This window comes from Ornithorhynchus anatinus, chromosome 10 (genome assembly GCF_004115215.2).
Source record: "Ornithorhynchus anatinus isolate Pmale09 chromosome 10, mOrnAna1.pri.v4, whole genome shotgun sequence".
NCBI classification, from domain to species: domain Eukaryota; kingdom Metazoa; phylum Chordata; class Mammalia; order Monotremata; family Ornithorhynchidae; genus Ornithorhynchus; species Ornithorhynchus anatinus.
Genome location: NC_041737.1, coordinates 51,798,790 through 51,826,155, shown reverse-complemented (window position 1 = coordinate 51,826,155; position 27,366 = coordinate 51,798,790). Strand labels below are relative to the sequence as shown.

Genomic DNA, 27,366 nt, shown 5'->3' with positions numbered 1-27,366 from the left:
CGGACACTTTGCGGCTTCTCTGAGTGTCAGTTTTCTCACCAAACCTCACGCTAGGGAAAACTTTTCCTGTAAAACTCACACACACTCTGACATCACACGCAGTTTCTCCTGCTCTCTGAAACACGTCCCCCAGTTCCCCAGTAGCGTTCGAGCCAAAGGCAGAGTGGAAAACAAGCATGTCACACAAGCATGGCTAGTGTTTTACTCATGCTGATGTCATTTAGAATGAATAATAATAATAGTGGTATTTGTGACGTGCCCCTCCCCGTCTCTCAAGCCCGTAACCTTTGCGTTATCCTCCACTCACGCCTCTCGTTCAACCCACATATTCGATCTGTCACCAAATCCTGTCCATTTTACCTTCACGGCGTCTCTAAAATCCATCTTTTCCTCTGCGTCCAAACTGCTACTACGTTGATCCAGGCATTTATCCTATCTCGCCATGACTACCGCATCAGCCTCCTCGCCGACCTTCCCGCCTCCTGTCTCTTTGTACCCGAGCCCTTACTCCACTCTGCTGCCCTGATGACTTTTCTAAAAAACTGTTCAGTCCCCGCCTCCTCACTCCTCAAGAACTTCTAATGGCTGCTCATCTACCCTCACCTCAGACAGAAACCCCCCACCATCGGCTTCGAGATATTCGATCAGTGCTCCCCCTCTTAATCACGTGGCTTCCAAGAGTCCTTCCCAACTAAACCCCTCATTTCCCCAACTTAGTCTCTCCTCTGCATCGCCCAGGCACTTGAATCTGTCCCCTTTAAGCCCTTGAAATTCACCCCACCCTCACCCCCACAGCACTTATATCCGTATCCCTAATTTATTTGAATGTCTGCCTTCCCCTCTAGACTGTAAGCTTCTTCTGGAAAGCAATCGCATTTATAGTGTACTCGCCCAAGCACACTTATAAAAGCGTTCAATCATTACCACAGGTTGATTTTTGGAGCAGGGCTGGTTGCTTTCTCCACTGTTCGAGGCCCCCTTTCTGGGGAATAGACTCCATCCCACCGAGAACAGACACCCCAACTCCCCTAATCCTCGGGTATTACATGGTAGTTTCACCCTGGAAGCCCCATACTTTGAAAGGAATAAAAAAGTTTCCAAACAGGGGTTTCAGTTTCCTCCCGGCCAATTAATCTTGCCTAGTCTGTGAGAGGTGTCAGCATGATGTGTAAAAAATGATAATCATCTCAACTGACCTAGGAGATCACATGTGGTGAGAAGCAGCGTGGCCTGGCGTGGCCGCACAGCCCTGGCCCGGAAGACAGAAGGACCTGGGGTCTGATGCCAGCGTTCCCACTTGTCTGCTGTGGGACCTTGGGTGAGTCACTTCACTATGTCTCCGTTACATCATTCGCAAAACTTATTATTATTTTTATTAAAGTGCTTACTATGTGCCGAGCACTGTTCAAAGCGTTGGGGTAGGTACTGGGTAATTAGGTTGTCCCACGTGAGGCTCACGGTCTTAATCCCCATTTTACAGATGAAGGAACTGAGGCACAGAGAATGTAAGTGACTTGCCCACAGTCACACAGCTAACAAGTGGCAGAGCTGGGATTCGAACCCATGACCTCTGACCCAAGCCGGGCTCTTTCCACTGAACTGAGTGCAAAGGTAGACGCTGGTCTGGAGTTTCTGCATTATCAACTCCCTCCTGGGCATTCCGGGATTTTATTGCTTTGCTTTGAGAACACGGGCCCTAGGCCTATAAGCACACAGACACCCAGTTCTAGAACGTGGGCGCTGTGTTCTCGCAAAGCCGTTCCTTCTGACGCCTTGTCATGCTGTAGCCAAACAGGCTCGCATTCTTGGAAGAACACTCCCCAGTGCTCTTAGCGGGCGTTCTCGCTCGAACACGGACTCGGGATTGTTAGATTGTAAACCTGTGGGCCGAGACGATGTCTTCTACCTCTTCTGTAATCTCCCCAAGCCCTTGTACAGTGCTCTCCGAAGCCGGTGCTCAGTAAATTATGATGGATTGACTGCTGGGTCGAAAACCCGCAGAACTGAGTTTACGTTCGGCAGAACGGAATTTACATTCGCTTAGACGGCTCTTTCTCCTCTAGACTAAAGGTTCCCTGTGGGCAGAGAACGTGTCTACCGAGCCTGTTATACTGTACTCTCCCAAATGCTTATTACAGTGCTCTTCACACAGTAAGCGCTCAATGGTATTTGTTAAGCATTTACTACGTGCCGAGCGCTGTTCTGAGCATTGGAGAGATACAAGGTAATCAGGATGGACAAAGTCCCCACCCCACATGGGGCTCACAGTCTCATTCCTCCTTTTACAGATGAGGTAACTGAGGCACAGAGAAGTGAAGTGACTTGGCCAAGGTCACGCAGTAGACATGCGGGGAAGCTGGGATTAGATGTCCTCTGACTTCCCTATACTTTCCCAAGCTCCCTATATGTCCTCTGACTTCCATCCCGCCCGGGATCTTTCTACTAGACCACGCTGCTGTATAGGGGTAATTGGATTAGGAAAAAAAATCAATCATATTTAGCGAATGGAAGATCTGACACGTAGTCTAAAAGCATCCCTATATTAGGAGAGGCTTAAATCGACAAAGAGACTCATCTTAGTTAAGAGAAACTGAAGCCAGCCAGACCCAGGCTTGAGTCCTACCAACTCTGTAATATTATACTCTCCCAAGCACATAATACAGTGCTCTGCACACAGAAAGCGCTCAATTATTTACCGCCGATTGATTCTTAGCACCTCCCCCGATTTGCAGGCTGCTCTAGAAAGTGATTTCCCCTCCCTACTTCCCCATCCCCACTCTCACATCACAACTGGGCCCTCACACAGTGGTATTGCCTCGGGCTTCTTGTCATAAAAGGTTGCTTTTGTTTGATTACCTGCACCCTATGCAAATTCCCTTGATATTCTACTATTGGTGGAGTTCCTAGAGATGAAGCGTCTGGGAAAAGTTGATACTCTGGATACCGTATCCAGTTGGTTGGGGAAGGCTGGTCGCGTCCACCAACTCTTCTGTCCTCTCTCAACTGCTCAGTACAGTGCTCTGCACCTGGGAAGCGCTCAATACCTACCGCTGGTTGACTGTTGGATTAATTCTCTCTATCGTCTGCTGGGAAAGTGCAGTAAAAGCTGCTTATGCCACTGGGTAAATAATAATACTAATATTGGTATTTGTTAAGCGCTTGCTATGTGCCAAGCACTGTTCTAAGTGCTGGGGTAGAAACAGGGTAATTAGGTTGTCGCACGTGGGGCTTAATCCCCATTTTACAGATGAAGTAACTGAGGCACAGAGAGGTTAAGTGACTTGCCTAAAGTCACGCAGCTGATAAGCGGTGAAGCCGGGATGAGAACCCACGACCTCTGACCCCCCAAGCCTGTGCTCTTTCCACTCAGCCACAGTGCCCAAATGCCCTCCACGTAGCCTCTGCCTCACAAACATCTCTCTCGCCTTCTCGATATTCTTCCACCCTGGAATTTTTCCTTTCCCTTTCCAGAGTTTCCAGAGCCTTGAATCTCAAATCAATCAGAAGTATCCTCAGGCCACTGAGAGGGCCAGTCCACGGAGTTAGAACGAGGAGCAGAGAGGCCTCCGTCAGCAGCCGGCCAGAACTGGCTTGAAGTGAGGCTGAGAAAACCCTGTTTATAACCCCTCAACTTTTCCATGACAAGTCACGGGGTGTATTTTTCACCTTTTCCGGGTTGGAGCAGCAGCTGATGGGACGTAAGTGGAGGAAGGAACAATTACCCTGTTGATTTACTTCATGAAGACATGAAGATCAAAAAATCCAACTGGGGGCCTAAATTATCCGGTTGGGTTATTATCCACGTGGAAGGAATCAATTGGCTTCATTTAATCCCTGACATGTTAAGCGCTTACCGTGTGCCAAGCTCTGTTCTAAGTGCCGGGGTAGAAACAAGGTAATTAGGTTGTCCCACGTGGATACATGGGACATTGTATTTAGACCGTGTCCCCCGTATGGGACAGGGATGGTGTCCAGTGTAATTAAGTGGTATGTACCCCAGCATTTTGTACAGTGCTTGACACAGAGCAAGTGTTTAAACTCCACCATTATTAAAAAATACCATCCTTACTTGAATAATTGCTCAGCCTTTCACTTCAAGTGGACCGTACAGTTTGGACTCTATCTGGAGCAAAATAAATGTGGATTTTCCCAAAATATATCAAAGTCTTGTGAGAAATGTAGCAGCCTCACTCTCAGTGCAGTGACAGTTTTATTTCATTCAGCCGATATCTGACATCGCACCTGTCGATCACTCTTATAGGATCATGATAACAGGGACCCATTGTCAATCTTTTTGTGAAAAAGAGCATTTCCAGCGACAGCTCCGTGCAGCCGATTTGTTCCAGGAGGGAAACATCTGTTCCGTATGTGCGCATGTATGTACATGTGTACATACATATATATGTATATAATCTACAGTATCGATATATAATAACTGTGGTATTTGTTAAGCACTTACGTGCCAAGCACTGGGGTAAATGCAATATAATCAGGTCAAACACAGTCCCTGTCCCACATGGGGCTTGAAGTCTAAATAAGAGGGAGACTAGGTATTGAATCCCCATTTTACAGGTGAAGAAACTGAGGCACTGAAAAGTGAATTAACTTGCGTAAGGTCACCCAGCGGGCAAGCGGCGGGGCTGGGATTAAGAACCCGGGTCCTCTGACTCCTAGGTCCGTATGCTTTCCATTAGACTACCCTGCTTCTATCTATTTGTGGTGGGAAGCAGTGTGACCTAGTGGAAAGAGCACAGGGCTGGGAGTCAGAGGCCCTGGGTTTTAATCCTGCCACTTGTCTGCTGGGTGACCGGGGGCAAGTTAATTCACTTTGCAGTGCCTCAGTTTCTTCACCTGTAAAATGGGGATTAAATCCTTCTTCTGAATTGGACTGTGAACCTTAAGTGGGACAAGGACTGTGTTCAACCTGATTATCTTGTATCTATTCCAGTGTTTTAGAACAGTGCTTGATACATAGAAAGCGCTTAACAAATGCCATTTAAAAAAAAGCGTTGGTCAGAATATCAGTGTAGACGGTCAGGAGGTAATAGAGACATATATATACAGCATGGCCTAGTGGATAGAGCATGGACTTGAGAGTCAGAAGGTCCTGGGTTCTAGTTCTGGCACTGCCGCGTGTCTGCTGTGCGACCTTAGGCAAGTCACTTAACTTCTCTGGGCCTCATCTGTAAAACGGAGCCCCATGTGGGACCTGGACATTGTCCAACCTAATTGGCATGTATCTACCCCGGCGCTTAGAACGGTGTCTGGCACATAGTAAGTTCTTAACCAATACCATAAAGTAAAATACAAAACGGAATACCATTAGGCCTCCCCAGGTGGGCTCTAGGATGGAGTGAGGTACAGCAATTCATCAGTCAATCAGTCAATCATATTTATTGAGCACGTACCGGGTGCGGAGTACTGTACTAAGTGCTTGGGAGAGTGAAATGTAACATTTGGTAGAAACATTTCCTGTCCACAGGAAGCTGACAAGTCTAGAGGGGGAGACGCCGTAAAATAAAATTCGGATATGGACATAATTGTTGAGAGGCTGAAGGTGGGGTGAAGAAATGTGTATTAGGCACGTTTAATACAGTGCTCTAGGCTGTACGTTCACTGTGGGCAGGGAATGTCCGTCAGTTATATTTACGAGGGCGACGCAGAAGGGAGAGGAAGTAGGTACATTCACATCCAGAACACTTCTTCGGGTTGCAAGGAAAATCCCCGTAGACGTTTATTTGGCGCTAGAGGTTAGTTCTACCCACTTGAAATGTCAAAATACAAATAAGTTCAAATAATTGCACGTACCACATTTGCCTTATTAAATGGAGGTCGTCTAGGTGGAAGAAAAGAAACTAGCCGGAAAGCTGCCTTCCACTGTGGGAGCCATAAAAGTTTTGCTGGTTTAACAAGAGTTATGAAAGGTCATTTGAGAAAACTGGTTTTCCTGGGACAACTTGAGAAGTTGTTATATGCTCAAATGGGGGGGTGTGGGGGGGTGGTCTGTGCGTTTGTGTGCGTGCACGGTGGGCGTGCGAGGGTGCGTACGTCCCTGGGTCAGGATAAATGTCAGATGGTTAGTTATCTTCCAGGCAAATCCGACCACAGATATCACGACTACATCAAGGGTTTACAACGGCAGGGAAGATTCTCAGCGAGGGAACGATGGAGACATTTGGTGAGCGATAAAAAGACAACCTGTTCCGAAGAGCCGCGTCGATAGCTTTCTGAGGAAGTCCCTTGCTATCTTAAGCAGACCGAATTACCGCTGCTTTCTTTCAGGCAAGGGCTGGTTCTGAATTTCGAGGATCTGCTTTCTGGAGAGTAGCCCACCGGTCGTGCGAAGCCCCTAATCGCAGTGAGAGCTAAGGATGATCACCTATGGCCCCGCAGGGCAGCAAGCTCAGCACGTTACCAAGTCCCACGGCAGAAACAGAAGAGCTTCCCATCTGACCACAGTGATGTAAATATTGCATTAAAACACAGTGAAGCCAGAGGCCAAATTGGGCTCCTCTCTCGGTGGGTGGCAGGAGAGGGAGGGGTAGATAGAGTGGGCAAAATCTGTCCCGTAAAAGTTCTTGGCCCGATGGATGGGTTATTTCTTGCATTCATTCATGGATTCATTCCTTAACTAATTGATCATATTTACTGAGCGCTTACGGTGTGAAAATCACAGTACTCAGAGTTTGGGAGAGTACGTTAGAGCAGCTTTGGGAGGCACGGTCCCTGCCCACAACGGGCTTACAGTCTAAAACTATTATGGGCAGGGTATCTCACTCCCAACTCCGTTGTATTGTACTCTCCCAGACGTTTAATACAGTGCTCTAGACTGGAAGCTCGTTGTGGGCGGGGAATGTCCGTCAGTTCTATTTTTATACTGCACTCTCCCAAGCGCTTAGTACAGTGATAAGCACACAGTAAGCACTCGGTAAACTGTGACTCAGTGGAAAGCGCACGGGCTTGGGAGTCAGAGGTCATAGGTTCGAATCCTGGCTCTGCCACTCGACAGCTGTGTGACTGTGGGCAAGTCACTTCACTTCTCTGGGCCTCAGTTCCCTCATCTGGAAAATGGGGATGAAGACTGTGAGCCTCACGTGGGACAACCTGATTACCCTGTATCTCCCCCAGCGCTTAGAACAGTGCTCTGCACATAGTAAGCGCTTAACAAATACCAATATTATTATTAATAAATATGATTGACTAACCGATCGCTATACCTTTAGCGAGCGCTCGATAAATACCATCGATGCTGGATTAATTCATGTGTTTTTTGGGGCTGTCTGCTGAGGCTCCACCACTCTACCTTAGCAGTTTCAAACTCTCTTTTGACTCTTCCATCCTCTGGCAGAAGCAGCTGGCATCTCAAATTTTATATCAGATTGCCCTCCCCTCAAGCCCACAACGCTTAATGGATGTATCTTTAAATTAGACATTATAAATCACTTATTTAGATTGACGTCTGTCTCCCCCTCTGGACTATAAGCCAGTTACGGCAGGGAACGTTTCCGCTAATACTAAGCACGTGGTTCAGTGCTCTGCACAGAGTAAGCGCTCGAAACGTGCCACTGGGTAATACAGTCCTTAACGGATGCCGATCCGTGGCAGTCACTGCCCCACTGGCACCTACTTCCTGTTGCTAACCACCAGACTCAGTTGCCAATAGCAGAAGGATCCAGAGAGGCTGACCCCTGAGCTCTCCCTTCCTCTCTTTTAAAAAATGCTATTTGTTAAACACTATGTACCAGGCACCGTACTAAGCGCTGGAGTAGACACGAGCTAATCGGGTTGGACACGGTCCCCGTCCCACACGGGGCTCACCGTCTTAATCTCCATTTGGCGGCCGAGGGAACTGACGCACAGGGAAGTGACTCGTCCAGGGTCCCACAGCAGACGCGTCGGAGCCGGGATTAGAACCCAGGTCCTTCTGACGCCCAGGCCCGTGTTTATTCCCCTAGGCCATGCTTTTTCTCCCATTTTACTCTGGGTCTCTTCTCTACCGCTCCTATCCACTTCTTTCCCTTTGGTTTTTAATTCTCTCTTCTCCAAGAGGACGCAGAATTTTTTTTTCTATGACAAAGAGGGGAAAAGCTTTATCGCACTCTGACTTATACCCGTTGCTCAAAGCCCAGTGGGGCTGCTGAAAGGCACCATGCCTCTGGACTTGGAGAAGTTCCCTGGGAGTCAGGCGTAGGACAGGCAGGATCCAGCCCTCTGCTCCCTGCTAACTCCGTCCCTGCTAATGGGTGGGGTTGTCCACCGGGGTTTCAACTTTCATTATGTGCCCATCACCAACACTTCTTCCTTACTGGCACACTGGGAGGGCCTGGAGAGCCAGGGACAGTTCCTTATCGCTCTCCCCACCTTCAAAGCCTTATCGAAGGCCCATCTCCTCCAAGAGGCCTTTCATTCATTCATTCAATAGTATTTATTGAGCGCTTACTATGTGCAGAGCACTGTACTAAGCGCTCGGAATGTACAAATCGGTAACAGATAGAGACAGTCCCTGCCCTCTGACGGGTGCACGGTCTAATCCGGGGAGACGGGCAGACAAGAACAATGGTAATAAATAGAGTCGAGGGGAAGAACATCTCATAAAAACAATGGCCAATACATAGAATCAGGGTGAGGTACATCTCATTAAACGAAATAAATTAAATAAATAGGGTGATGAAGATGGAGAGGGGGGCCTTCCCTAAGCCCCCCCTTTCCTCTTCTCCCACTCCCTTCTGCATCACCCTGACTTGCTCCCTTTATTCCCTTTCCAGCCCCGGAGCTCTCATGTCCGTATCTGTAATTTATTTATATTAATGTCTCTCTCCCGCTCTAGACTGTAAGCTCGCTATGAGCAGGGAATGTGTTTATTGTATTGTACCCTTTCAAGACCTTAGCAGAGTGCTCTGCACACAGTGAGTGCTCAATAAATGACTGAATAAATGAACAAATCCGGCTACTCTTCCCAGCCCTTAGTACCTTGCTTGGCACAATAATAATCATAATTGTGGCATTCGTTAAGCGCTTACTATGCATCAAGCACAGTACTAAGCACCGGGGGGGGGGGGAACAAAATAATCAGATGACCCATGTGGGGCTCACTGTCTTAATTCCCGCTTTTCAGATGAGCGAACTGAAGCCCAGAGAAGTGAAGTGACTTGCCCAAGGTCACATAGCGGCCTCTTGGTGGAGCCGGGATTAGAACCCAGGTCCCTCCGCTCTATTCACTAGGCCCTGCTGATTCTCGGCAGATCGATTGATGTCCATCAATATGGACTGATTGATGCTTAACAAATACTTACTCCATGACAAGAATAATCGTGGCATCTGTTGAGCGTTTATTAGGTGTCAGGCCCTGTACTAAGCGCTGGGGTGGATAGAAGCAAATCGGCTTGGACACAGTCCCTGTCCCATGTGGGCCTCACGGTCTCAATCCCCAGTTCACAGATGACGTAACTAAGGCACAGAGGAGTGAAATGACCGGCCCGAGGTCACAGAGCAGGGAAGGGGCAGATCCGGAATTAGAACCCGTGGCCTTCTGACTCCCAACCTGACGCCCATCTGATGCCAATCCATCGATCCACCATAGTTGAGCGCTTACTATGTGCCGAGCACTGGACTAAGCACTTAGGAGAGTACAGCGGAGGTGGTAGATGCGCTCCCCGCCCATAACGGGACCGATGTTCGTAGCGATGAATAATTTACGTCGACTGTAAGCTTGTTTAGGGCAGGGAATGCCTCAGCTAATTCTCCCCAGTGCTTAATACGGTGCTCTGCAAATAGTAAGCGCTCAATAAATACCCTTGACTGATCGATTGATATAATCCAGAGGTATGTACATAAATGTTGCGGGGCTGAGGGTGGGGCGAATGTCAAATGCCCGCAGATCACAGGCAATTATGATCCCACCGGAGAGTCTGAAGGGGAGGCGCGACGGATGCGCGATTAACGGGGTGAGTTGACAGCTGAGAATCGAGTTACGCTTGGCATGCCCTTATCTGAGAGACTCCCGATGAATATTCCAAATTCTTGCCTACAAGGCAGGGATTGTTCCAGCTCCCTGTTTTCTCTTTCTAAGCTGAATCCGTCCATATGGCGGAGAGGAGCGATTGAGCCGCTTTTGAGGGAAGAGGGGGGAAAAAAAAGGCTTCCTGAATTCAGAACAGATCCTGGCAGGGTCCCACACGGCAGAGAAGGGATCTTCCAGGACAGTGGTGGAAAAACAGACGAGAACCCTCCACTCCTCCCCAAACCCAGTGCTTTGATGATCATGGGAGAGGTTTCCCTGTCATCCAAACCGCCGATGGAAAAAGTAATACCAGTGTGGGAGTTCGTCACTGCGGTGGGTGGAAAACTAAAGTCTCCTGAGCTTGGAGATTCTTTTTCCATTTGTCTGGAGGAGAACAGCTTGTCTTAAACAGCAGACCTCGGCTTTGGAGCGCTCCGCGGGCTTTGCGGTTGTGTTGATTTTCCTTTATGGTATTCGTTAAGCGCTTTCTACGCATCCAACCCTGCTCTCAGCACTGGAGTAGATGCCGGTTACTCAGGTTGGACACGGGCCCTGTCCCGCTTGGGGCTCAGAGGCTTAGTAGGAGGGAGGACAGGATTGAGCCCCCGTTTTACAGTCGAGGAAACCGAGGCACAAAGGAAGTTAAGAGCCTTGCCCCCGGCCACCCGGCAAGCAACTGGCAGAACCGGGATTAGAAGCCAGGTTCTCTGGCTCCCAGGCCCGTGCTCTTGAGAAGTGTTCTCTTGAGAAGCAGCGTGGCCTCATGGACAGAGCCCAGGACTCTGAGTCAGGAGGACCTGGGTTCTAATCCCCCTCTGCTCCACGTCTGCTGTGTGACTCTGGGCAAATCGCTTTGCGTCTCTGGGCCTCAGTTTCCCCCATCTGTAAAATGGGGATTAAGACCGTGAGCCCTACGTGGGACAGGAATGTGTCCAACCTATCTTGTATCTACCCCAGCGCTTAGAACAGTGCCTGGCACATAGTAAGCGATTAACCAATGCCATTAATTATTATTACTAAGTCAATAAGGTCAGACAGAGCCTCTGTCCCGCCTGGGGCTCACTAAGTAGGAGGGAGAACAGAGAAGCAGCGTGGCTCAGCGGAAAAAGCCCGGGCTTGGGAGTCAGGGGTCATGGGTTCGAATCTCAGCTCCGCCGCTTGCCAGCCGTGTGACTTTAGGCTCTCTCTACTATACCATGCTGCTTCTCTAGTCGTCCACCCCCATTTTACAGATGAAGAAAATGAAACGCAGGGAAGAAAAGTGAGATTTAACCCAAAGGGGAGACCAAGTCTTGGTGAACTCAGCAAACGTTCTGTGTTTCCTAGCAGTTTTCTCTAAAGAGGAGTGCTGTGGTGGAACCTTGCGGCCTAGACGATGACGCCTCTATCCCGGGACCGTAAGCAGCTGGACTGCTCTTTGGACGCTGTGTTGGATGGTTTTTATTTTGGCTACGAAATGAGCCGATAAACAAAGACAGCCCCGCCCACTTGGGATTTCTACCAGAACCCGATGGAGGGTTGTAAATTCTCACCCGGAGCAACCCAAATAGTCAAAGGTGTTGAAGGATCCAGTGGCAAATCCCAAGTCTGATAAAGGAGCTCACTGGGTTTTTTCCCGGAGCTCTGACAGTTGTGAGTTCTGGGACCCCGCGACGCCCAAAGCCAGAGGCGTCCTGCTCCTGGGGGCTTCGGCCACAGAGTCCCACCCTACTTCTTCGTGGCCGCTCTTTTCCCTTCTCCTTTCTTTGGCTTCCCTTTGCCTCGGAGTTTCTTGAGTCTTCTTTGCTCTTCCTTAAAATCCTGATGCTCGTCTCTGGGCGGAGAAAAAGGGGATGGGTTAAGTCGATTACCCCGGGCTATTAAGGAGAGCTCGGGCTCCCCACCGAATCGCATTTGGTTTTACAAGGTTTCACGGTTCCCTAGGTGGTAGGGCGAGTTCTTGGGAAACCCCAGCTTCTCGGCTTCCAAATCCACCGATCGAATCGCTCGGGGGTCTGAGCGTCCCAGAGCCTCCCGCCTCCCGGCCCGGCTGAGGTTCTTTTGGCCCCTAACGAGGGTGGCCGCATTGAAGAGGGCTTTTCGGCCCGACGGTTTCTCGGTCGGTTTTTACCTCTGATATTTAATACGAAGCGAATGTTTGGGATGCGACTGGGAGAGGGTTTATCGAAGACTCAGGAGGGGTTGGTCCGCCTGCTTTCCAAAGTCCCCGGGGACTTAGCTGCTGTGCAGTTCGGGGGGGGGGGGGGGGGGGGTCTCTGCTTCGACCCGGGAGAGACTCCCGAGGGGTTTGGCCACCTATTCTATCGCGGCCTTGAAAATAGCCAGATGGGTGCAAGATGGGGGCACGGGGACACTAGGGGCCTCCTCGCAATATCCTTACGGGGCAGCTCTCTCTGTCCCCACAGAACTCTCCGCGGCTCTGACCCCTAAGACTCATCTTTCATTCCGTTCATGGCTTCAGAGCCTTACCGGAGGCCCATCTCCTCCTCTTTTCCTCTTCTCCCACTCCCTTCCGCGTCACCCCTCCCTCAGCCCCACAGCACTTACGAACACATCTGTAATTTATTTATTTCTATTAATGTCTGTCTCCCCCTCTAGCCTGTAAGCTTGCTGAGGGCAGGGAATGGGCCGATTTATTGTTACAGTGCTTAGTATGGAGCCCTGCACACGGTAAGCGTTCAATAAATGTGACAGAATGAACGAACGAACGGCTGCCAGAGACGGACGCTCACCATACTGGGTCTCTAGCTGACTTGAGTAACTACCTATCTCAGCGCTTAGTTCAGTGCTTGGCACATATTAAGTGCTGAACAAACAGCACGGTTAGAGACAAGATAATCAGCTCTACAAGTCAACTGGTCAATCATAGGTGCAGAGCACTGTGCTAAAGGCTTGGGAGAGTACAACAGAATTAGCAGACGCGTTTCCCTGCCCGTAAAGAGCTTCCAGTCTGCAGGGAGACTGAGGCAGAGAGAAATGAAGTGACCCGCCCAAGGTCACAGCAGGAAAATGGCAGAGTCAGGTTAGAACCCAGGTCCCCCGACTCCCAGGCCCGGGCGGCTTTCCCCCAGGCCACTCTGCAGCTCTACCCCACTGCTCCACGTACAGTACGTACCTAATAAACACCATCACGATGAAATCAGAGTAAGGACGGGAACGCTCTGCTCGTTGTCTGAGCTCCTTGCCCTGGCAGCCATCTAACTTGATGACGTGCCTGTTTTTGTCCCCACCGTTTGTTCGGTCTTTCTCTGCTTCCTTCGGGTTTGTTGGGTTTCTGGTTCCTTTTTGGACTCATTTCCAGTTTGAACATCTCTCGCTCGTTTCCGGCCAATAATTTGGGCCGAATTCTGGCCATCTGACAACCAAATACATCTCCGAAGCAAGCACACACCCGCGAAGACTCTGTTTTCAAGTTTGGCAGACGGCAGCTCGCTGGCACCGGGAAATGTTTTTCCCCGCAGGACGGGCCTGGGAGTCCCACCCGACGCTAAGGGCCAGGCAAACACCAGGTTGGGCGTTTGTACCAATCTTTCCATTACATACATATGCATTATTTATTCATATTAAAGGCCGTCTTTCCCTCTAGACTGTAAGTTGACCGTGGGCGGGGAACGTGCCTACCGGGTGCCCTCCCAAGCGCTTAGTACAGTGCTCTGCCCACAGTAAACACCCGATAACAGCACCGATGACGGCGACAGGCTCTCCGGTGTTCCCCGGGCTGTCCGTCTTGGGGAGGTCCCCACCGGCCCCACTCCCCACCTCTCCCAATTTCATTCCTTCAGTTCATTCAGTTGTATTTACTGATCGCTTCCTCTGTGACGAGCACTACACTAAACGCTTGGGAGTACACGGCACATCAGTAAAAAGAGCCAGTCCCTGCCCACGACAAGCTTTCAGTCTAGAGGGGGAGGCAGACGTTAACAGAAATAAATGACAGATACGTACATATGTGCTGTGGGCCCGGGAGGATGAATTAAGGGAGTAAGTCGGGGCGACGCAGAGGGGAGTGGGAGAAGAGGAAAGGCGGGCGTAGTCAGGGAAGGCCTCTCGGAGGAGATGGGCCATCAATAAGGCTTTGAAGCAGGGGTGGGTTGAGTAAATTGTCTGTCAGACACCTTCCCCCAACCTGATTAGCTCGTTTCTACCCCACCGCTTGGTACAGTGCTCGGCACACAGTCGGCACCCAACAGAACCCCACGGGATTCAAAATCCATCACCTGTAGAGGCCGTAGAAGCGGAGTTTCCTCATGAGGGCGAAGTAGGTGTTGTGAGGTGGGTACCAGTCCCACGTCTCCTTCCTCTTGGCCAAAGGCTGCTCGCCGAACAGGGCCACCACCTTCATGGACTTGGAGTCAGTGGGCCTGGCGACCTCTCCGAATATCCGCGCGCTCAGGCGGGCCATGCGCAGGGCGTACGCCGACGGGGAGGACATGGCGGGGCCGGCCGACGCGCTCCCCTGCGGCGACACGGAACGGCAAGAGGGGCGTCAGCGGGCCCGGCCCACACGACGGGGAGGGTCAGGCGGTGACGCCTAATGGTTAGGGCCCGGGCCTGGGAGTCGGAAGGACCCAGGTTCCGATAATAATAATAATAACGATGGTAGTCTCCCCCCTTCAAAGCCTTCCTGAAGGCCCATCTCCTCCCAGAGGCCTTCCCAGACTAAGCCCCGCTTTTCCTCACCTCCCACTCCCTTCTGCGTCGCCCTGACTTGCTCCCTCTGCTCTTCCCCCCCATCCCCACAGCACCTACGTATATATCTGTCATTTTATTTATTCGTTTGATGTCGACCCCCCAGACTGAGCTCGTCTGGTGCACTGATCTTGCTCAGTATAGTGCTCTGCCCACAGTGAGTGCTTAATAAATACAACCGAATGAATATGAACGAATGAATGCGAATGGCACGGTTCTAAGCGCTGGGGTAGTTACATGCTAAGCAGGTTGGATACAGTCCCTGCCCCACGTGGGGCTCACAGTCTAAATCCCCATTTTACAGATGAGGTAGCGGGTTCTAATTCCGGCTCCGCTGCCTGTCTGCCGGGTGACCTTGGGCACGGCCCAGTGGCAAGAGCCCGGGTTTGGGAGCCAGGGTTCTCGGGGCCTAATTCCGGCTCCGTCACTCGTCTGCTGTGTGATCTCGGGCAAGTCACTTCACTTCTCTGTGCCTCGGTTCCCTCATCTGTAAAAGGGGGATCGAGACCGTGAGCCCCACGTGGGACACCCTGATGACCTTGTATCTCCCCCGTTGCTTAGCACATACTAAGCGCTCAACAGATACCATAATTATTATCGTTTGCTTCTCTGGGCCTCGGTTACCTCATCCGGAAAACAGGGACGGAGACCGAGTCCCACGTTCTGACAGGGACTGGGTCCAAACTGACTGTTTTCTATCTACCCCAGCTTTCGGTACGGCGCCCGACACATAGTGAGCGCTTAATGAACACATTAAAAAAAAAAGAATAGGCCGCCGTGGGGACCCGAGTAGCGTTCCGGCTCCGATCTCCCTGCTCCCGCAGGGTGCGTCATGCTGGCATTCTGAGCCGATCTAAATCATCTCTAATCTACCGCCGCCTCGATGCACTCTGGTTTTGCAACGGCCTGAGCCGGGCCCTAATAGGCATCGAAGTGACTCGGCGGACCTTTCCTTAGCAGGTTTGGTGAGTGGGACGGGAAAGCGGGTTACTGCAGTCACAATTAAAACTAAACATCTCCTCGGAAAACACACACCTAAGCAACTCGCCGCGTGAATATGCTGACGGCTCGACATCTCAGTGTTTAATTAATCTTCGCAAAGAAATACTCATGCTGTTGTCTTTACTCCCCTTCCTTTGAACGGGTCTCCTCAAAGGGTTCCGGGCCCGGCTCTGACGACTGCTAATGAGTTATGAGGTCTCAGCCTCTGGTTACTGGCTTGAATTTGGCCTGAGTCATTTAGAGGCTGGGAGCCATTACCATCCGGGGGAATTTTTGTTCAACGACCCCCCCGTGGTGGCCATAACACGCCCTTTGGCCCTCAGATAACCTCACCGACCCAAACGTTGGCTTTTTTTTCTTTTTCCCGAAGGAGAGGACATTTATCCTGTGGCTTTTAGACCAACTCCGTCACTTCCCCCATCCCTTCCACAAGGCCTCTGCCGTGTGACCTTCCTTGTCCGACAGAGACCCGGACCCCTCTAGGTTTCGCGGATGTCTGTCGCCACGGGGGTCTGTCGAAAGCACGGGGAAGCAGCACGGTGTAGTGGAGAGAGCCCGGGCCTGGGAGTCGGAAGGTCACGGGTTCTAATTCCGGCTCCGCTCCCTGTATGCTGTGTGGTCTTGGGCAAATCGCTTCACTTCTCTGGGCCTCAGTTACCTCATCCGTAAAATGGGGATTAAGACTGTGAGCCCCACGGGGGACAGGGACTGTGTCCAATCCAATTTGTCTGTATCTACCCCGGCGCTTAGTACAGCGCCTGGTACCACGGTAAGCATGTAAATACCACAATTATTGTTATCATTATTCAAATTCTCGAAAGGACTCTGGGACGGGGCAGGTGGGATTCCCATTTAATGCGCGGGGAAAGTAAGGCCCAGAGAAGGATCTTTCTCGGGGGTGTTAACACGGACGTGGAATCCAGGGTTTTAGCCACTGGACCGGACACCCGTGTCATGCTCAATTAGCCCCACGGATTATTGGCAGAACCTGTCTGTGGAACATCTTATTTTTGGAGGATGCCCCAAATTAATTCACTCCCTCCTTCCCTTTGGATTGGTTTCAACTTTTTTTTTTTTAATGGTATTTGTTAAGCACTTACTATGTGCCAGGCACTGTATTAAGCACCGGTGTAGACACAAGCTAATCACGTTAGACATAGTCCCTGTCCCACATGGGGCTCACGGTCTTAATCCCCATTTTCCAGATGAGGTAACTGAGGCACAGAGAAGTGAAGTGACTCGCCCCAGACCACACAGCAGACAAGTGGCGGAGCTGGGATTAGAACTCAGGTCCTTCTGACTCCCAGGCCCGGGCTCGATCCACTGGGCCACGAGGCTTCTCCCGTTTTGTTCTGAGTTTCTTCCCCCTCCCATTTCTATCAACTTTTTAATCCACTCGGCGGAGGACACTGACTGTTTCTTTCCGTGACAGAGGGGGAAGAATCCCCATCACCTTGGCGCTCTGATTTACACCTGTTGTTTAAAGCCCAATGGGACCCTTGAAAGGCACCTGGGCTCTAGACTACGCCTTCAGTCATTTGCCGGCAAAAGCCTGTAGGTTATAATCTGATGGGGCTGGGGCGGGGAGGGGAGAGTGTGTCACAGGGCAGATGCCAACTACCAGATTCCTGTCGCCCCAAATCCACAGCAGCGTCGGCAAACAGTGAGGAGGCCTCAGATACTTCTTCCTCTTCCAGGGTCACTGACTAAATCTAGCCGGTTTCCTTCAGTGATCGTCCTTTCTGTCTCTTAATCTTTCCTCGAAGAGGGACGGAACAGTCGGAGAATTGTGGGTAGTGAACAGCGTGTGTACGGTGTCCTCCCCCATGGGATTTTCTCGCATGGGGTTGAGGGGGAAAAAAAAAAGAGAAAGGGAAAATGTGACTCATCTGCTAATTCTTCATTTCTCTGAAAACACATCCAGCAATTCTGTTCTAAAAGGGTCTCTCTCAGGCGGTGACACAGAGAGTGACAGAGGGTCAGCCACAAGGAGAGATCCCCTTTGGGTCTCGTTCTTTCATGCCCAAAATAGACTCGGATAACAGCCTTGGAAATTGCGGTGAGGAGCAGAGGAGAGCGTGGAAAACTGACTGGGAGGAAGAGAGAGCACACTCCTGGTTATGCTCTCCCGGAGAGACGGGCTTTTCTTTTTCTCAGAAGACCTGAATTAATGAACTAAAGCAGGAGCCGATGTGACAGGCAGGTAGTAGGGAAGCGAATTTCAGTCGGAAGCCTCTTCGGGGAGCTGAAGAGCCCCACCCTCCCCACCCGGTAGCCTCTAATCTCCGTCGTCTCTCATTTCCAAGATGTAAATGGGTAGAGTCCGCAAAAGGGAACTTTGGATGAACCGGACTAGGGGAGAGGCCACTGGGGACAGATTTACTAAAATGCAGAAGCACAGCCTTTGAAGTTGGTTGGGAACCTTTAGCCTCCCCGAATGATCTCATTAGTAAAACGGGGATCGGAGACGGGACTACGGCACAGCCGGATGATCTCGGGCCCACGCTTGCCGGCGAGCTCTCCTGGGAGTCAAAACAAAACCAAAAAAACTGTAGCTATCACAGACTGGAAGGGAGCCAGGCTATTTTTCACCCCAAAAGCCTCAAGGACAAGGCCCGGTTCGCCTCGGCTGGGTCGTCGGGCAATTACCCGAAAGCCCTCTGGGTATATACCGCTCCCGAAGACACCTACGCAGTACAGGAATTGTTCTTCGGATAAATTGGACCCAAAAACCAAACCTGCCCACGCCCAAAAAGACTACCGACTCAATCGCCTGAATCCGAAACCGGGGGAGTTGACTTTCTATAGAAGTCTTTCAGTGAATGGATAAATAATAATCTATCCAGCTGGGCTAACGGGAGATTGATTTCTGTTTCAAAAGCAGTCAATCTTGAGGTCTCTGGAGCAGACCCTATAATAGAACCAGAATTGAAATCATAAACACACGGCTAGAGTTGAAGGAATAATCTTTTATCCTGCGACACTGCATTGTGCAGAAGCCAAAAAAATAAAATAAAAATAATAATAATAATAAAAAAAAAATCCTTTCTGAGCATGGGCGGAGAAACAACTCAACATTGCCCCCTGGTGGCAGCCCAGTCCACTGCACTCTCTAGGCACAATTCATTCAATCGTCTTTATTGAGCGCTTACTATGTGCAGAGCACTGTACTAAGCGCTTGGAATGGACAATTCGGCAACAGAGACCATCCCTGCCCATTGACGGGCTCACAGTCTAATCGAATTCCCAGGCGGGAGAGCGTAACCTGTAACCTACTGGGAGGTCACCTCCTCCAGGAAGCCTTCCCAGACCGAGCCCTCCCTTTCCCTCTGCTCTCCCCGCCCCCACAGCACTTGTGCATATTTGTATATATTATTTATTACTCTATTTATGCTGTTAATGACGTGTATGTATTTATGATTCTATTTACCTCGACGAGCTTGACGCCAGGCTACTTGTTTCGTTCGGCTTTGTCGTCTGTCTCCCGCCCCATTTTATAGACGAGGAAACCGAGACCCAAAGAGCGTAAGTCACTTGTCCAAGGTCACGCCGTAGGCCAGCGACAGACCTGGGACTGAGAGAGCCCGGGTCTCCCTCCGGACTGTAAGGTTTAGACCGTGCGCCCGTTGTCGGGCAGGGATGGTCTCTCTCTGTTGCCGAATGGATTGGCGCGGTGCTCTGCACGTAGTAAGCGCGCGATAAATACGACCGAATGGACGAACCTCCGCCGACGAACCGGGACACCGAGACAGAAGGAACAGCCAGCCCGTCATGCGGCAAGCGATCCGCCGGAGCTCTTCTGGGGTACGGGTTTTTGGGAGAGCAAAATCGAAGACGCACGAGGCACCTCAGGTAACGGCAAATGTAAACAGAGGCCTGCCTTAGGAGAAAGAGCCCAGGACCGGTTCAACGGCATCATCGTCAGTGATATTTACTGAGCGCTTACTAAGCGCCCGGGAGAGGACGATACCAAGGAATCAGCAGACACGTTCCCTGTCCGTAACGAGCTTAGAGTCCGGAGGGAAACCCGGGCTCTCCCAGGCCCAGGTCTGTCGCTAGCCTACGGCGTGACCTTGCGCAAGTGACTTACGCTCTTCGGGCCTCGGTTTCCTCATCTATAAAACGGGGATAAAATAGATGGCGAGTCCTGGGTGGGACAGAGATTGTAGCCCATCTCATAACCTTGTGTCTGCCCCAGCCCTCAGGACAGTGTTCAATAACACTTTTTGTGCTTATGCACCTATCTTTAACCTCTGTGGTTCCCCACTTCCTGTAGTCTATCTCCCCTGCTAGAGTGTAAGCTCCTGGAGGAGAGGAATCGTATCTAATTCTACTGCACCCTCCCAAATGCTCTGTACCCAGTAGGTGCTCAATAAATACTATTAATTGATGCCATAACTTCCTCCGTGGTCAGCCAGTCGTATTTACTGAGCAATCACTGTGTGCACAGCACCGTACTAAGCGTTTGGGAGAGTACAACATCACAATACACAGACATTTCCTGCCCACAACGAGCTCTCCATCACATCCAACAGACCACCTATCTCCTCATCTCCAAAGACATTTTGAAATTAACACCTCCTCGGGGAGGCCTTCCCCGATTTCTCTCGCCTCCCCACCTTATTCCCCCTGCCACTCTGGCACTTCCAACATCACTTACGCACTTGGGTACTCATCCCACTACCCACCGCACCATAGACCTATTTGTATATTCCGTTGCGTCCCTTTCACTTATTTTAGTGTCTGCCTTCCCCACCGGACTGTAAAGTCACCCACCTCAGTAGCAAAGAGAGACTCCATACCATCGGTTTCAAGGCTCTCGGTCGACTTTCTGCCTTCCTTACTAAAACTGATTCCGTGCACTCCGCTCCTCTAATGTCAACCCGCTCACTGAACCTTGTCCTTGTCTCTTCCTGCTGCCGACTCGTTGCCCAAATCCTCCATCGGGCCTGGGACTCCCTCCCCCTTCCTATCCCTTCCCTCCTAGTCCTCCGCTCTCCCCATCCTCGAAACCCTCTTAAAATCACATCACCTCCAAGAAGCCTTCCCTGATTAAGCCCTCATCTCTCCTATCCACCCTCTGCATCAACTACGTTCTTGGCTGGAGGCCCCTTAAGCACTTCTATACTCACCCCAGCCTCGCCCAGCACTGACGGAAATATTCTTATACTTACTATTCCCCCATCCTACGTTAATGTCTGTCTCTCCGTATACTGTAAGCTCCTTGTAGGTAGGGAGCTTACCAACTAGTCTATTAGTGCTCTGCCCACCGTAACCATTCAATAAATAATTTCTCTGTGCCTCAGTTGCCTCATCTGTAAAGCGGAGATCAAGAATGTGAGCCCCGTGTGGAACACGGACCGTGTCCAACCTGATTAGCTTGTATCTACTCCAGTGTCTGTTTAGTGCAGTGCCTGCCAGAGTAAATGGTAACAAAATATTAAAAAAAAAAACCATGATTTGATTGCTAGGGACTGTGTCCACTAACTCTACTGTACGCTCCCAAGTGCCTAGCACAGTGCTCTGCACACGCCAAGCATTCAAGAATTACTATTATTATTAGAAACACAGAAAAGAATGTTCCTTAACCCAGCACAGGAGGCTTCATCGGTCATATACTGTTCTTTACACAATACAATTTCTCCTTCAAATATAATGGAGACTGCAGATGTTCTATCTTGGGAGTCCGTCCTGCTTCCCAGGACTTCCCAGGGAGAAATGCAGTGGGCATTTTATTCTAGAAGTGGACATTACGTGAACACACGCTAATCAGAAGGATTCAGAGGTGGGCAGGGTTTCCAAACACAGTGAACTTCCTAAACGCCCCCACAATCCAACATAAGAGGGGTAAAAAACCCCCCAATCAATAAAGGCTGTTTTTAGGACCCCATATCTCAGTCGAGTTTAGAAGCAGTTTTTGTTGGGGCTTTTAATAATATCAGCAATAAAGATAACCGTGGTATTTATGAAGCATAATAATGTTGGTATTTGTTAAGCGCTTACTAGGTGCAGAGCACTGTCCTAAGCGCTGGGGTAGATACAGGGTAATCGGCTTGTCCCACGTGAGGCTTACAGTCTTAATCCCCATTTTCCAGATGAAGTCACTGAGACACAGAGAAGTGAAGTGACCTGCCCACAGTCACACAGCTGCCGAGTGGCAAAGCCGGGATTCGAACCCATGACTTGGGACTCCCAAGCCCAGGCTCTTTCCACTGAGCTACGCTGTTTCTCTAGCACTTACTATATGTCGAGCACTGTACTAGGCGTTGGGATCGAGACCAGATCATCAGGTCCCAGTTGGGGCTCTCAGTAGGAGGGAGAACAGGCACTGCCTTCCCATCCTACAGATGAGGAAACTGGGGCCCAGAGATGTTAAGTGACTTGCTCTCTGGACACACAGCAGATTCATGGCAGAGCTGGGATTAGTAGCCAGGTCCTCTGACTCCCAGGCCCACGCTCTTCTCTCGCGCCAGCTCATTAAGCTCAAAAATACTGGCCACTATAATTTTGCCCATTAATACTCATTTCAATCTGAGAAATAAACTTGCTTCGGTTCGCGTTTACCACAGATCGCGGCCACCCACCTCATGGGCCCACAGGAGTCACCCAGGCGAATCCAGTCCGTCAACAACTGGGATTGTAAATCAATCGATGGGATTTATTGACCGCTTACTGCACGCAGAGCACTGTACTAAACGCTTGGGAGAGTAACTAATAATAATAATGGCATCTGTTAAGTGCTTCCTACGCGCCAAGCACCGTTCTAAGCACCGGGGTGGATACAAGGTAACCGGGTTGTCCCACGTGGGGCTCACAGTCTTCATCCCCATTTTACAGATGAGGGAACTGAGGCACAGAGAAGTTAAGTGGCTTGCCCGAGGTCACACAGCAGACAAGTGGTGGAGCTGGGATCGGAAGCCACGTCCTCCGACCCCCGAGCCAGTGCTCTTTCCACTGAGCCACGCTGCTTTCATTCGGTCGTATTTATTAAGCGCTTACTGAGTCCGGAGCACTGTAATGAGCGCTTGGGAAAGTACAACGATACCGTGAGCTCGTATTGGGTGGGGATGGTCTCTGTCGCCGAATTGTCCATTCCAAGTGCTTAATAATAATAATAACGTTGGTATTTAAGCGCTTACTATGTGCAGAGCACTGTTCTAAGCGCTGGGGGAGATACAGAGTCATCAGGTTGTCCCATGTGAGGCTCACAGTTAATCCCCATTTTACAGATGAGGTAACTGAGGCACAGAGAAGTTACGTGACTCGCCCACAGTCACACTTAGTACAGTGCTCTGCACATAATAAGCACTCAATAAATTCTACTGAATGAACAATAGTGAAATTCCCCGCCCACAACGAGCTCACAGTCTGAATAGCTTAGTCCAGTGCTCTGCACACAGTAAGCGCTCGATAAATACGATTGAGTGAATGGGGGAGGGGAGTACGGTACAAGAGAATTAGCAGAAACGTTCCCTGCCCATACTTGGGTTCCAATCCCGCCTCCGCCTCCGCTGTGTGATCTTGGGCAAGTCACTTCACTTCTCTGTGCCTCAGTTACCTCACCTGGAAAAATGGGGATTAAAAAATGTGAGCCCCACGAGGGACAATCTGATTACCCTGTATCTACCCCAGTGCTTAGACCAGTGCCCTGCATATAGTAAGCGCTTAACAAATACCATAATTACTATTATTATTATCTGTAAAATGGGGATGAAGACTGTGCGCCCCACGTGGGACAACCTGATTCCTCTGTATCTCCCCCAGTGCTTAGAACAGTGCTTGGCACATAGTAAGCACTTAACAAATACCAACATTTTTATTATTATTTTCTGGGCCTCAGTGACCTCATCTGTAAAATGGGGATGAAGCCTGTGAGTCCCACGTGGGACAACCTGATGACCTCGTCTCCCCCCCAATGCTTAGAACAGCGCTTGGCACATGATAAGGGCTTAACAAATCCGAACATTATTATGATTATTAAAATGGGGACTAAGACTGTGATCCCCACGTGGGACCACCTGATGACCCTGTATCTCTCCCAGCGCTTACAACAGCGCTTGGCACATAACAAGGGCTTAACAAATACCAACATTATTATTATTAAAATGGGGACTAAGGCTGTAAGCAATGTAGGACAACCTTGTATCTCCCCCAGCGCTTAGAACAGCGCTTGGCACATAATAAGGGCTTAACAAATACCAACATTATTATTATTAAAATGGGGACTAAGGCTGTAAGCACCATGTAGGACAACCTTGTATCTCCCCCAGCGCTTAGAACAGCGCTTGGCACATAAGAAGGGCTTAACAAATACCAACATTATCATTATTATTAAAATGGGGATGAAGAGTGGGAGCCCCACATGGGACAACCTGATGATCCCGGATCTCCCCCAGCGTTTAGAACGGTGCTTAGCACACAATAAGGGCTTAAGAAATACCAATATTATTATTATGATGATTATTAAAATGGGGATGATAAGAAATACCAATATTATTATTATTATTATTAATAAAATGGGGATGAAGACTGGGAGCCCCACGTGGGACAACCTGATGACCTTGTATCACCCCCAGCGCTTAGAACAGTGCTTAGCGCATAATAAGGGCTTAACAGATACAACATTATTATTATTATTGTTATTATTATTCGATGGAGATTAAGACTGCGCGCCCCACGTGGGACAAGGACTGTCCCCCGCCTGATTGGCTTGTATTCACCTCGGCGCTTAGCACAGTGCCCGGTACAAAGGAAGCGTTTAGCAAAACGGCATAATGAAGAAGAAGGAAGGAGAAATCCCCTCCCCCCAGAGACCCCCCGGCCCGCCCGCCCCTTACCTCACCCCGACCTTCCGCGCAACGCTCCGCTTCCCGCGGAAGTTGCCGCCCCTTGGGAGCTGCCCACAGGGCGGGAAGGGGAAGTGGCGACTCGGCGCCTGCGCAGTGAGCGCGGTGAAGCCAAGGCCGGGCCAACATCCGGGGCCCGGAGCGATGACGTAGGCGCCGGCGGGGGAGGGAGGGAGGGAGGGAGGGGGGAGGGAGGGAGGGAGGAGGGAGGGGCGGGGCCTGGAGGCCGCCGGCTCGCCGGGACCCGCCCATTCTGCGCCCCGCGCGTTCGGCCAGGCATTCCATCGTAGTCATTCACTCATTCATTCATTCATTCATTCATTCATTCATTCACCCACCCACCCACCCACCCATCCATCCATCCATCCATCCATCCATCCATCCATCCATCCATCCATCCATCTATCTATCTATCTATCTATCTATCTATCTATCTATCTATCTATCATGTATCTATCTATCTATATCTATCTACATCTATCTATAGCCATCCATCATCTATCTATCTATCTATCTATCTATCTATCTATCTATCTATCTATCTATCTATCTATCTATCTATCTATCTATCTATCTATCTCTCTCTCTCTCTCTCTCTCTCTCTATCTATCTATCCATCCATCCATCTCTATCTATCTATATCCATCTATCCATCCATCTATCTATCTATCTATCTATCTATCTATCTATCTATCTATCTATCTATCTATCTATCTCTCTCTCTCTCTCTCTCTCTCTCTCCATCCATCTCTATCTATATCTATCCATCTATCTATCCATCTATCTATCTATCTATCTATCTATCTATCTATCTATCTATCCATCTATCCATCCATTCATATTTTCATTATCCTATTTATTTTGTTAATGAGATGTACATCATCGAATCCCAACTCTGCCCCTTGTCAGCTGTGTGACTGTGGGCAAGTCACTTCACTTCTCTGTGCTTCAGTTCCCTCATCTGTAAAATGAGGGGTGAAGACTGCGAGCCTCACGTGGGACAACCTCATTCCCCTGTGTCTACCCCAGCGCTTAGAACGGTGGTCTGCACGTAGTAAGCGCTTAACAAATACCAACATTATTATCACCTTGATTCTATTTATTTGCTATTGTTTTAATGAGATGTTCATCCCCTTGATCCTATTTATTGCTATTGTTCTTGTCTGTCCGTCTCCCCCGATTAGACCGTAAGCCCGTCAAAGGGCAGGGACTGTCTCTGTTACCGATTGGTACATTCCAAGCGCTTAGTACAGTGCTCTGCACCTAGTAAGAGCTCAATAAATACTATTGAATGAAAATACTATTGAATGAATGCTAATTAATAATAATAATGTTGGTATTTGTTAAGCGCTTACTAGGTGCAGAGCACTGTTCTAAGCGCTGGGGTAGATCCAGGGTCATCGGGTTGTCCCATGTGAGGCTCACAGTTAATCCCCATTATACAGATGAGGGAACTGAGGCCCAGAGAAGTGAAGTGACTTGCCCACAGTCACACAGCTGACAAGGGGGCAGAGCCGGAATTCGAACCCAGGTCCTCTGACTCCCAAGCCCGGGCTCTTGCCGCTGAGCCATGCTGCCCCCTTTCCCTCCCCCCTCAGCTGAGCTCCTTCCCCTCTGCTCCTCCTCCCCTCCCCACCCCGCCCTCTGCTCCTCCCCCTCCCCTCAGCACTGTCCTCATTTGTATATATTATTTATTACCCTTTTTATTCTGTTAATGAGATGTACATCCCCTTGATTCTATTTATCATGATAATGTTGTCTTGTTTTTGTTTTGTTCCGTTTGGCTTTGCTGTCTGTCTCCCCGGATTAGACTGTGAGCCTGTTACTGGGCAGGGATTGTCTCTATCTGTTGCCGAATTGTCCATTCCAAGCGCTTAGTCCAGCGCTCTGCACATAGTAAGCGCTCAATAAATACTATTGAATGAATGAATGAACATTCACTCAAGCGCTTGGGAAATGAATGAATGAATGAATAATGAAGAGAAGCAGCGTGGCCTAGTGGTAGGAGCCCGGGCTTGAGCATCAGAGGTCGTGCGTTCTGATCCCGCCCTGCCGCCTGTCAGCTGTGTGACCCTGGGCAAGTCACTTCACTTCTCTGGGCCTCAGTTCCCTCATCTGGAAAATGGGGATCGAGACTGCGAGCCCCAGGTGGGGCAACCTGATGACCTTGTATCTCCCCCAGCGCTTAGGACAGTGCTTGGCACACGGTAAGCGCTTAACAAATAGCAACATTATTATATTAATAATGGTGTTTCTTAAGCCCTTACTAGGTGCCAAGTAAGCGCTTCACAAATACCAACGTTATTATAATAATGGTATTTCTTAAGCCCTTAATAGGTGCCAAGCACTCTTCTAAGAAGATCCACTACAACAATAAACAGTGACATTCCCTGCCCACAAAGGGCTCACAACCTAGAGTGGGGGAGACAGACATCAGTACAAGTAAATAAAATGTCAGATATGTAAATAAGTGCTAAAGAGCAAAGAGATAAATAAAATGACAGATATGTACGTAAGTGCTCTGGGGCTGGGAGGGGGGAAGAGCAAAGGGAGTGCGTCAGGGCAATGCAGAAGGGAGTGGGAGATGATAATAATAATAATTATGGTACTTGTTAAGCGCTTATTATGTGCCAAGCACTGTTTTAAGCTCTGGGGTAGATACAAGTTAAGCAGGTTGGACACAGTCTCTATCCCGTGTGGGGCTCCCAGGCTTCATCCCCATTTTATAGATGAGGTGACTGAGGTCCAGAGAAGTGAAGTGATTTGCTCAAGGCCACACAGCAGACAAGTGGGAGAGCAGACATTAGAACCCGTGACCTTCTGATTCCC

At 49.8% G+C, this 27,366-nt stretch overlaps 1 protein-coding gene across 1 annotated transcript; it reads right to left on the bottom strand.

Annotated features, from left to right (window-relative positions):
• Positions 1–11,422: 11,422 nt before the first annotated feature.
• On the bottom strand, positions 11,423–24,629 carry MRPS33 (mitochondrial ribosomal protein S33). Its single transcript, XM_001507568.4, has 3 exons — positions 24,529–24,629; positions 14,218–14,456; positions 11,423–11,813 (listed from the first exon to the last, which is right to left on the bottom strand). The coding sequence occupies exons 2-3, from the start codon at positions 14,430–14,432 to the stop codon at positions 11,708–11,710; spliced, it is 321 nt and encodes a 106-aa protein (XP_001507618.1). The 5' UTR covers positions 14,433–14,456; positions 24,529–24,629; the 3' UTR covers positions 11,423–11,707.
• Between the last annotated feature and the right edge of the window lie 2,737 nt (positions 24,630–27,366).

Coding starts and splice junctions, on each gene's coding strand:
- MRPS33 (XM_001507568.4), bottom strand. CDS start 14,432: ATGTCCTCCCCGTCGGCGTACGCCCTGCGCATGGCCCGCCTGAGCGCG. Junction 11,814..14,217: donor CGCTTCTACGGCCTCTACAG/GTGATGGATTTT, acceptor TTCTCCGCCCAG/AGACGAGCATCAGGATTTTA.